The sequence below is a fragment of the Bos mutus genome, chromosome 9 (genome assembly GCF_027580195.1).
Source record: "Bos mutus isolate GX-2022 chromosome 9, NWIPB_WYAK_1.1, whole genome shotgun sequence".
In the NCBI taxonomy this organism is placed as follows: domain Eukaryota; kingdom Metazoa; phylum Chordata; class Mammalia; order Artiodactyla; family Bovidae; genus Bos; species Bos mutus.
In genome coordinates, this window is record NC_091625.1 from 71,637,507 (window position 1) to 71,649,790 (window position 12,284).

Here is a 12,284-nt window from a genome sequence, read left to right on the forward strand (position 1 = left end):
TTATTTTGAATTTTAAGAGAAAGCCTGCTCCAAAATTGTTCTTAAAAATGGTTTTGGAAATAGAAAAATGTCCATATCTGCTGCATTTTCTTTTCAAAGAGAGAAATACCTAATATGTATTTAGAATAGAAATTGAAATTTTTTTCAGACATCTCATTTGATTAGCTTATAATTATGTCACAGCATATGGCAACAATAGCAACTGTTTAAAATATTCCACCCTATTGCTATTATAAAATACATTCAACTTGTAAGAAAATATGATCTGATATTTGCATCAGAATATATATATATATGTATGTATATATATATATATATATATTTCAAAAGCCTATACATATATACGGACTTCCCTGATGGCTCAGATGGTAAAGCGTCTGCCTACAATGCGGGAGACCCAGGTTCAATCCCTGGGTTGGGAAGATCCTCTGGAGAAGGAAATGGCAACCCACTCCAGTACTCGTGCCTGGAAAATCCCATGGATGGAGGAGCATGGTAGGCTACAGTCCATGGGGTTGCAAAGAGTCAGACACAACTGAGCGACTTCACTTGTACATATATATGGGCTTCCCTGGTGGCTCAGATGGTAAAGAATCTGCCTGCAGTGCAGGAGACCTGGGTTTGATCCCTGGATGGGGAAGATCCCCTGGAGAAGGGAATGGCAATCCACTCTAGTCTTCTTGCCTGGAGAATCACAATGGACAGAGGAGCCTCGCAGCTGCAGTCCACAGGGTTGCAAAGAAATGGACACAACTGAGTGACTAACACTATACATATATACGCACATATATACACATATATGGGCTTCCCTGGTGGCTCAGAGGTTAAAGCGTCTGCCTGCAATGTGGGAGACCTGGGTTTGATCCGTGGGTCGGGAAGATCCCCTGGAGAAGGAAATGGCAACTCACTCCAGTATTCTTGCCTGGAGAATCCCATGGATGGAGGAGCCTGGTGAGCTACAGTCCACAGGGTCGCAAAGAGTCGGACACGACTGAGCCACTTCACTTCACTACACTTCATACACATATATAAGCTGCATTTTAAATTATTCACAGTTCTTTTGAAGTTTTGTAGATTTAGTTGTTTTCATTAATGAGTGAAAAATTATTTGAAAATTATTTTAATTTATAAGCTATTCATGTTATTAGATATTAGCAAAGCATTTGCCACATCATATTTTCTTTTAAATTTATGAAATTTATACACCTCTTTACACTTATTTTAGAATAACTGTGAACTCTAAAATTTTCTTTGTAGAGTTGTGTGGATTGCAACTTGCCTGTATTTAATCATTTTTTTACCCAAAACCCTTTGTAAATTAACATTTTCCCTGTTTATAGTGTTTATCTGTCTCTAAACATGCATCTATAATTTCAGCTAATTAATTGTAGGATTGCAAATTTATAGGATTTTTAGTGATAACTTGTGGAGTAAGAACATTTATATTTAAACCTTAACTTGGATGTAAATAAGAGATTTTTTAAAAATCCCATGCACTCTGAAATCAGACCTGGAAGGTCACTAATCATTGTTCTATATATATTTAACTGAACTAAACAGACCTGATACACTAAAATGTAAAAATTACGCCATGCAGTTGTAATTGTGGCAAGAGGGCCAGAAAGCAGTACAAGCATCAGTGCCACTGATGACTGTCCTCGTACATTGAGCAGGCATTCCGACAATGAACCCCTATGCTGTTCCTGTTCTCAGGGGACAACATGACTGTTTTAAACACTGCAGACTGGTTGCTGAGTTGCAACACCCCCTCCTCCGCAACAAGTATGAGAGATGATGGTACACTGCATGTGTTTGGATGTGTGGATTTGCCCTTCTGGTTTGCTTCCTGTTGCTGTTTCTGTTTGCACTCCCTTTTCTGTATTCAGTTCTTATAAAAAGAAAAGGAGACATGAACACACCTTTTAGTTGTTTATTGATAGTTGGCTACATTTTTCATATCAACTAGTGTTCTAATCTTGGGTCAGTGGTGTTCTTTTCTTAGGTTTTTCATAATTTTCACAAATGGCTGCATCTATTACTTTTCTAACTACTTATCTGTTCATTATATGGTAAGAATTCAGCACAACTGTCACGTTAATAAGAGCAGTTGAAGCAGATTGTGCCTATGTATAAATTCAGTCTCCATAGCCTGTGAGTGTGTATGCTCAGTTGCCCCAGTCATATCTGACTCTTTGTGACCCCATGGACTGTAGCCCTCCAGGCTCCTCTGTCCATGGGATCCTCCAGGCAAGAATACTGGAATGGCTTGCCATTTCCTCCACTAAGGGATCTTCCTGACCCAGGGATCAAACTCATGTCTCCTGTGTCTCCTCCACTGCAGGAGGATTCTTCACCCACAGAGCCACCTGGGAAGCCTATAGACTTCCATAAATTAAATTCATAGCATGGCAGAAAGATATTTTATATTTTGTAGACTTTAATAAACATTACGATTAAAATGCTTAAAGTAATAATAACTTTTAAAACTTACCATTTAAAAAATTTCCAGTAATGAAAGCTATATTTTTAAAATTATAAGTTGTCTCTTAAGATGTTTTGAACTATAGATGTTAGCTACAGTCCTTTATTTACATATATATGATATAAATATGGGTTTCTCTGGTGGCTCAGTTGGTAAAGAATCTGCCTGCAGTGCAAGAGACGTGTTTGATCCCTGGATCAGGAAGATCCCCTGGAGAAGGAAATGGCGTTCTACTCTAATATTCTTGCCTGGGGAATCCCATGGACAGAGGAAGCTTGATGGGCTGCAGTCCATAGGGTCACAAAAAGTCAGACATGACTTAGTGACTTAACAACCACCAATATAATACACTTTCTCCAAAACCAAAGGTTAAACTATCAAAATTTAAAAATTAAAACCATATAAAGCTTCTGTGGAATCACCCAATTCTTGGATTAAAAAGAAGAGCTCAGGACGTGTTAGAAATGTGCATTACAAGCAAGCAGCTGGAATAGCCACAGTTTGCCTGGACCTTGCTGTATGTAGATTAAATTTGATGTATGATCAGTGAATGAAGAGAACTCCGTTATGCCCATTATTTAAATTTTTATAATTTTAGTTTCTTTTTTTTCAATTCCACACTTAAAACATACTTTTCATATGTAAAAATATGTTGCCAGAATTTAGTTCCTCTTAATAATAACTCAAGGGTTTTTTCCTGTAAACAGCCAGACAGGAAATGTTTTAGGCTTTGTAGACTATGCTGTCTCTGTCTCATCTGTGCAACTCCATCACTGTATCTCAGAAGTAGCCATAGGCACTACAAAAATGAACAAGAGTGGTCAGGTTCCAATAAAACTTAATTTATCAACTCTGAAATTTAAATTTCATTAAATTATCATGTAACAAAATATTCTAATTTTCATGTTTTTATAAACATTTAAGATTTTAAAATCATACTTAGCTGTTATTCTATTCTAAACTATTAACATAACACACACAACTTTACAATAGTGAATATATATAATCAATATTTAGTAATTTACATCTAATTTCCAACAGAAACATTTTTCTAAGTGTAAAACATCAAGTTTTCCTGGTTCTTTGTATTAATGTTTAAGAGTTGTGTGACCATATGGGAAAAACAAAGATTTCTGTGTCAGGAGGGCTATGGATGTGAAACGTGGTAATGTATTTACCAGCTGTGTCTTCTTAGACAAGTTACTTAACCTGTCTGAGTTTTAATTCTTTTCTATAAAAGGAAGCTAGTAATACTTCACTGGCAAGGCTTTTGTTTTAAATTATATAATGTATGTAAATTTTTGGTAATATAAACCAGCTTCCCAGGTGGCTCAGTGGTAAAGAATCCGCTTGCCAATGCAGGAGACACAGGACACATGGGTTCGATCCCTGGGTTGTGAAAATCTCCTGGAGGAGGAAATAGCAACCCACTCCAGTATTCTTGTCTGGAAAATTCTATGGACAGGGGAGCCTGGTGGGCTACAGTCCATGGGGTTGCAAAGAGTTAGACATGACTGAGCATGCACACACACAAATCAGTATAATCCCTTTTCTTTAATTAATAATTCATTGATAATTAGGCAACAGTTTTTAAGGAAAATGTAAACATGCAGTGTGTTAAAAGACCGTCCAATGCTTAGTCAAATAATACATTTTCTTCATTTAAAACATGTAAACTGGCCACAGAGGCAAACTCTTAGTAATTAAATGTTAAGTATACTTTATTAATGATAATACAATTTTATTTATTTATTTATACATGTATACTTTATAAATTTAATTTATTTGTATATATCATTGACAATATAATTTATTTATAAATTTTAATTACATAATATAGTTTATTATATCTTGGTGGCATAATGATATGAAATAGTCAGAATTTAAATGACTCTTTATGCCATGTATTTGTAACATAGCTAAGCATGTGGTGCACATTTCCCATTGAGAGTAAACTATTTTATTTATAATTCTGGATTTTACTGATGGAATTAGATTACTTTATAAAATTATTATAATAAAACAAAAAGCAAAAGCTAATTTAGTGGCTTTTCAAAATCTTTCCATTAACTCTAGATTTTCAAAAAGATAATTTTAATAGTTTTTACTAATATGACTACCAATAGTATCACCTTAATATCCCACCATACTACCTTGGTGCTATATAAATATATTATATTATTCCTTAATTTATAAGGGTTCATCACCTTAATCCTAATTATATAATAATATCTGCAGATTTATGTTGGAACCTAGATTTTCCTTTCAAATCTTTGTCACTTGTTAAATTGTTAAAATGAAGAACTGTCAATAAAAATAGAGTAAATACAATCATACCTTGGCATATAGATCAGTGGTCAACAAACTTTTTTCTGTAAATAGTCAAATAGTAAATATTTTCAGCTTTGCAGGCCATATGTCTCTGTTGAAACTCAGCTCTGCTTTCATTGCACAAAAGCAGCCATAGACAATATGTAAACAACTGAGCAGGACCATATTCAAATAAAACTTCATCTGTGAACACTGAAATTTGAAATTCATAGAATTTTCATATATCACAAAATATTATTCCTCTTTGATATTTTTTAACTATTTAAAAATATAAGGATCATTCTTAGCTTACAAGCTATACAAAGCAAGCCATTGGGTAGATTTGGCATGTAAGGTATAGTTTGCTGATCCTGATACAGATTCATGTATGTTATTTCATGTGTCATGCTTCATGTGTTTGCATGAATATGTATGTACATGCATGCCAATCATGTGAAAATTTACTTCCATATATAAGATTCTAATTTCCCTAATAGCGTTAAGATACATGATTAGCTTACTTTATATGCAAAATACTTAGATTCATTGGAAGTTCTTAGGATACGGTCTAAATGTGAATTTTCACTTTCTCACTTAAAATATATCAAGTTCCTGTTATATGCCAGGCTCTGTGCTAGGAAATGGGAACCCAGTGACCTATAGAACATGATACTGGCCATCAAGGGACCAAAAGTCTAGCAGAGGGAAACAGAACTGAAAATAATGAGTGCATAATGTGTTCAAGGTGGGTGCACAGCAGAGGGAGGGAATATTTGATTCTACATGGAGATTAAGAAAATACTTCAAAGAGAAGATTTGGGGGAACCAGGATCAGACATTCTGATCAGGTTTATGGTATTTTCTATATTTGAAATCTATATAGCATAGAAAAGGATCTCCTAGAATTTTTAGTATATAGATGATTGGCTCACATGGGATGAATTTGTTTCTGAATATTATATGTCTGTGCAGTAGAACCACCTACTGTTGTGGCTCTGCTCTTTTAGATTTTCTTTTTGCAATGAAAGCTATAAATTGTAAGCATCATCAAATCATTTTATAAAGCTAAATAGTTTACGGATATTTAAAATGAAAGACACTTGATGCTCATAGGTTTTGAAATGAAAAAATTGATTTAGAAAAACATAAATCATGAAACTGGTAGGCAACATTTCTTTCCCCTCTGTTGAATTGTAAATTTTATCCTTCCTGAACTAACTTTTCCTGAAATTCTTTCCTGAATCTAAACTATCAGAGGTGGCTATGCAATATTTTGTGGTCTAGTTTAAACACAGATTTCTGAGGATAACATGTGAAATGTAAATTACTTGGGTCACCTCTGTTTTAAGGATTAATTAAGCCTTATATTGTAACAAATGAACATGAGCCTTGAGTTATGATAATAGACTTCCCCTAAAAATAATTAATATATATTAATTTTGTACTTGAATTCTGAAGATAATCTGAGGTGACAAGATTAAGTTTGCTTTGAAAGTACTTGCATGAGGTTATGGAAGAGGTTGGGATGAAAAGAGAGAAAATCAATGATTCAGTAGCCATAGCTGACACCTGACAATAATCACATGCAATTTTGATTTAGTCCATAGAAATCAATTATTTTTAAAAGTTAAAAATAAAATTAAATTTTATCAGTATAATAAAATTATTTTGACTTTTTTTCAGTATTTGGCTTTATGAAAAACATCTAAGTTGCAAGTGGATAACTAGTGTGGAGGGGGCCTGGCAATACAATTATTTTTTGAAATAATGGTTCTGTATAAAATGCTACATGTATGTAGCTTTTTCATCTCACCTTTTGGGAAATGAACCCTTGAATTACATATATGGAGCATGTAGAAGAATAAAACCACAAAACTCTCTAACCTAAGGACTAAAATATGACTTCTGCTTTTTAAATCAAAATGTTTATTTTGTAAGTTTGAGTTTTGGTGATGAAGAAGATGCTTTTCTTCAATAGAACATTATTATTTCTGTTTTATAGCTTGTACTGTAGTCATATTGGACATTGTCCTGAGAAAAAGTTAAAAGCCCTGTTTAATTTCTGCGTTAAAAAAAATAGAATACAGTAAAAAAAAAAATTTGAATATGTCAGTGAATACACACAATAAACTTTTGGAATGAGGATTTTTATAAGTTTTAGAAAATAGATGCATAGAACTAGACTTGTTTCATTGATGAACATCTTTCTAATAGTGCCTTGCATATACTAAATTAACAAAGTTTCCTGCCTCTAGAAAAGTATATGGTATATCTCATTTAAAGTATAGAGATAAAAGCAAGACAAAAGAAAATGAAATACATTTCAAATATATTCAGACTTTTACTGAAAATTTCTTTCATTTGTCAAACTTTGTGATTATCATTTTTAGACACTTCTTTGTATTTTACCATCTTTAATAAATCAGCGAATCATATAATGTCTATTTCACTTCTAAGTTTTCTTTCCCTGAGAAAAAAATATTATTACTTAATATTATTTACTTTCTCTCTAAAAATCAAAACAACTTTGCATCTTACTCAAGAGATGTTTGTTGATGCTGGCCTCCTGTGAGCATAAGTTATTTTCTGTAAGCAGCATGATTAATTCCCTCCCTTTTCCCTATTATTCAACTCTTACCACATATGAAAATTAAGTTCATATTAATGTGTACTGTTTTCCCCCAAATGTTAGCATCCACTTTATTATTTTAAATCCCTACATTCTGGTACACTGAACGCACCTTGGTGTGTATGCTTCTCTTTATATTCTTTCTAGAGATGCCTCTTTTCAGTTAAATGAACCTCCTTTGTCTTTGACTAACAGCAGACCTTTAAAATTTTAATGAGAAATGTTTCCAGGATAATGAATGCAACCTGGTTGCATTTATTCTCTAGCTTTCCTTCCTTCTCTTTTTGACCACCTGAAATTTTCAAATTGAGGAGATTATAATCAACACCAATACTAAGTTTTTGAAATCAGACCTCAAAGTTGGGATTCAAAGTAACAGAACTAAAACCTCATGTCTAGCTTGGGGGTTTTTTTAGCCATTTTGCTCCACTCTCCGTGGTTCACAAGTGCAATATAGATTACCTTTAGTATTAATAAACCTATTTTACAAATGTCATTTATAGATTTAGACATGTTTAAATGGGAATTTAGCCACAATTAGAATTCGGAGGTTCTGAGAAACTGTCTCTTGCCTTAGTTTTGCTGGAGGCTTTGGATGGTTCCTTTCTGTCATATGTCAAAAGTCAGATGAGGACATTGCATCATTGAGAGTAGCTGTTACACCTTTCTAAACCCTGCTCTGGATCATCTCTATACAGATGAAAGGAATTCTTGGTTAGTTAGTGCTGCCTGTGAGGCAGTATGGTTTAGAGTTTGGATTCTTTCCAACCTTTGCAGTTTGAATCTTCCAGCAAATCTTCATGACATAGTTAAATCACGGATGCTAAATTAACACCAGAGCTCACTGAGGGAGGGTGCAGCCAATTCCGTTCATGTGGAAAGGGAACGTAGTCATTACTGCATGTTTCTCCATCATTAATTGCTTTTCTAACAGAGTAACGTTGCTGACTTGCTTGGTTGGTGGGTGTGCTCTGAGCCCACTGTTCTTTCGGCTGTATTTGTCCATAGTTGGCTAGTCTTCAGCTTTCTTTATAGTTCTCTGCTTGCCTCTGAGGTTTTTAACTGTATCATTCCTTTTATGACTAGGAAACATAAGAGGTGTCAAGTAGAAAATAATTTAGTGTATTCCCTGGCTGCTGTGATATATGGAGCTTTGCCCACAAAGGGAAAATATGGTGTGACAAAATGGGTGGAGGCTTTTGCGTAGCCCCCGCCACACTCGTTGCATCTATTAATGGCAATATTGTGTACCTCAGTGGCGACATCATTGCCAAAGAGGATTTTGCCAAGATATACCACCTCAAAGGAGAAATAATATATTAAAGAGTTTTCAAAAGCTGTACTTCCTGCTGTAAAAACCATCTCCTATGCTTGTCTCTATAATGTATTAAAGATCATTATACTATTAGAATAAAAAAAACAATACCTTATGGCTGTTTTGTCTTTTGTTGAGCAGAAATTTTTTGCGTGCCTGATTTTCCACCCACTATATGAATACACACCCAGGTTTCTGTATATGCATATGCCACCGTTGTTCTTAAGCAGTCTTTTCTTTTAATGTCTCCTTGGGAAGAATAAAACATAAGCAGTAAATCTCTGTTATGATTTGGATTCAGTGTGCTAAAGGCTGACTGATGATTCCTTTCTTCTGCCGTTTGACTATAATATCAGAGTATGCTTAGGGGAGTTAAAAATGCAAATACATGTATACTGCTGTTTCACTGTGTCAGGTTAACTGCCTTGAAAAGCCAGATTCTAGAGAAGCAGCTTAGACAGAGGATTTTTAGATTAAATCCTCTATAAATGCATGTCCATTTAGAAGCTAAATTAACAAAACTCTCCTCATCGACTTCTCAGATTTTCTCTTGCATGCCCATGGTAGCTAGAAAAGCTACTAGTTGAACAGTCAGCATCTTTGATATAAAGTTAGAAATATAACTCACATGTACTTATTCTTCTACGTAGTGTCTCTCCTTGCAGTCAAAACAGAGCCTTTGAACAGCAGTGAAACCACAGCCACGACTGGAGATGGAGCGCTTGACACTTTTACTGGGTCAGGTAAAGCCTTAAGCTTGTGTCTTGTTCTGTACAGATTGCGGTCCATGTCATCCTCCTAGTGAATAATCGAGAATTTGGATTTTTATAAATTCAGCAATAAATTCACTTTGGGGAAAACGTATTATCATAAAACAATGTTTTTTAGAAATAACGTTTGGAATCGTTTTACTGCATCTGCAGTTGACAACCAAGCAATGCCCCAGCTTTCTCATTAGAAATAAGCAAAGCTCACTTCTTTCATAATTATTTTATACAGTGCTTGATTCAATTATTAGGTTGTAATAGTCAAGTTTGTTCCTTCAACTTGCCCGTTTAAATGACTAAAAATTGCCTTCTCTCCAACATTCGAGATGTAAAACTATCCATTTGATTCCTTCTAAATAACCTTGTTTCCTCTCTGGGTTTAAAAAAACCCTCCTGTGTAAGCAGCTGAGTGACAAGTATTAAAGGTTAATGGGCTGCAGGAGAGCACATGCTGGTCGCATTAGAACCCAGCCTCTGAGAGCACTGACTTTCCCTCTAATGCTTCAAAGAGAACAATAGTGTGTCTTTAAACATCAATCCTCTTTAAATATAAATACCTGATAACTCCCAGGTGGGCACAAAGGACACTCATTGAGTTGACTTAAAGATCCCCCTCTCCTGCCCCAATACAATATTTCGTTTGGTTGATTATCTGGTGAGAGGACTTTTTTTTTTTACCTGAGCAGGAATTTGTATAGCAGAAAGATGAACATTAAACCTAGAAAAGTATTCATGCTATTAAATCTTGGTTCTGTTATTCTACTCTAATGTATTTTATACTTATTCATGTTCTCACATACAAGAATTTGATGTGGGTATCCTTCTCATGTAAAAAGAGTGGAGGTAAAGCCTTGAACTCTAATGTCATTATAGCATATATTTGATTTTTATAGATGCAGATGATCCCATTTCATTGGTTCACACTGATTGGAAACAGCTGCCATGTAGTCACATAAATATTAGTACTCCAAACATAAAGATATAATAATTTATACACTTTGTATAGAGAAGCTTTGGAGAAGGAACTGGCAACTCACTCCAGTACTCTTGCCTGGAGAATTCCGTGGACATTCTGTCCATGGTGGGCTGCTGTCCGTGGGGTCGCACAGAGTCGGACATGACTGAAGCAACTTAGCATGCATGAGTGCATTGGAAAAGGAAATGGCAACCCACTCCAGCATTCTTGCCTGGAAAACCCCAGGGACGGAGGAGCCTGGTGGGCTGCCGTCTATGGGGTCCCACAGAGTCGGACACGACAGAAGCAACTTAGCAGCAGCAGCATAGAGAAGCTTGTGTCCTGATTCACATTCTTTCTAGCAATTCTCTTGCTGCTCAGGAGATAAGGTACTAACTTACCCTAGCATTTGTATTACTAACTTACTATAACTATTGTAAACTTTCTGCAAAACGAATATATATATGAACATAGTTTTTAAGGTTAAGAATGAAATTAAATACTTGCTGACATACTTAGATAGCATACCACAAAGTTAATGAAAACTGACTGAAAAAATTACAAGATGTTAGCTCCAGAAGAAATTGCAGTACTGCATTGTGGTGGTTCAGAGGTTAAAGCGTCTGCCTGCAATGCGGGAGACCTGGGTTCGATCCCTGGGTTGGGAAGATCCCCTGGAGAAGGAAATGGTAACCCACTCCAGTATTCTTGCCTGGAGAATCCCATGGATGGAGGAGCCTGATGGACTACAGTCCACGGGATCGCAGAGAGTCAGACACGACTGAGCGACTTCACTTTCTTTCTGATGATCCATTTTAAGAAGCAAGAGTATCGAGGCACAGAGATGTTAAAGATAGTTAAGGCCGAACAGTCAGGGCCTCCCGGGTGGTCACTGGTATAAATGAGTCTAGAACAATGTCCTGGTCAGTCCAAGAGTCCTTTCTTTAAAAGTTTATTGGAAAATATAGAGATGTAAAAAGAAATATGTGTGAACTGTCAAGCTGTCTGGACTTTACTGTCTGGAATTTACTCATATTATATTTACAAATAGTTTCCCAGTTTTCTTTTAAGAATTATCTAGGGTTGGGCTGTCCAGAAAAGTAGCCACTGGCCATATGTGGCTATTTAAGTCTAAATGAAATACTATTTGGTTAAAAAGCAAAAATGTTTTAATCTAGTCACATTAATAATATTCTAAGTGTTTAATAGTTGTATGTGGGATTTTTTTTTAATAGTGGCTTGTTTAATAGTTGTATGTTTAATAGTTTTTAATGGCTACCATATTAGACAACTCAGATATAGAATATTTCCAGCTCCATGGACCAAGTCCAGTTGTGTGTGTGTGTGTGTGTGTGTGCGCGCGCACATGCACACGCGCTTAGTCACTCAGCCATGGTTGACTCTTTGCAACTCCATGGACTGTAGCCCACCAGGCTTCTCTGTCCATGGGATTTTCCAGGCAAGAATCCTGGAAAGGTTGCCATTTCCTCCTCCAAGGGATCTTCCTGACCCAGGGATGGAACCCACATATCTTTCACCTCCTGCACTGGCTGATGGGTTCTTTACCCCTGCTCCACCTGGGAAGTCAAGTTCAGCTGGACAGAGTGATTTAGGTCAGGGATTCTCAACAGCACTGCTATTAAAAACGTGGCCTTTTGTTTCTTGTGGAAGATATGCCTTCTGCAATAGAAGGTGTTTATCAGTATCCCTGGCACCTATCGCAAGTTGACTGTAGCATGCCTCCGTTGTGACAGCGTACCACGTCTCCTGGCATTTTTAATGCTCCCTGGCAGGCAAAATTTCCACCCACCCCGCTACTCATCTCC

At 35.8% G+C, this 12,284-nt stretch overlaps 1 protein-coding gene across 23 annotated transcripts in view; it reads left to right on the forward strand.

Annotated features, from left to right (window-relative positions):
• The window catches only part of EYA4 (EYA transcriptional coactivator and phosphatase 4), a 365,676-nt gene that overhangs the window by 288,066 nt on the left and 65,326 nt on the right, over nt 1-12,284 (forward strand). For 17 of the 23 annotated variants that reach the window (XM_070376696.1, XM_070376694.1, XM_070376697.1 and 14 more), the window contains 2 exons: nt 1,714-1,782; nt 9,387-9,479. The exons of 3 other annotated variants lie outside the window; for them this stretch is intronic. In XM_070376696.1, the coding sequence (XP_070232797.1) occupies nt 1,714-1,782; nt 9,387-9,479 (162 nt within the window). The remainder of the gene's footprint in view (nt 1-1,713; nt 1,783-9,386; nt 9,480-12,284) is intronic. 3 more of the 23 variants (XM_070376705.1, XM_070376707.1, XM_005887741.2) reach the window with 1 other exon arrangement.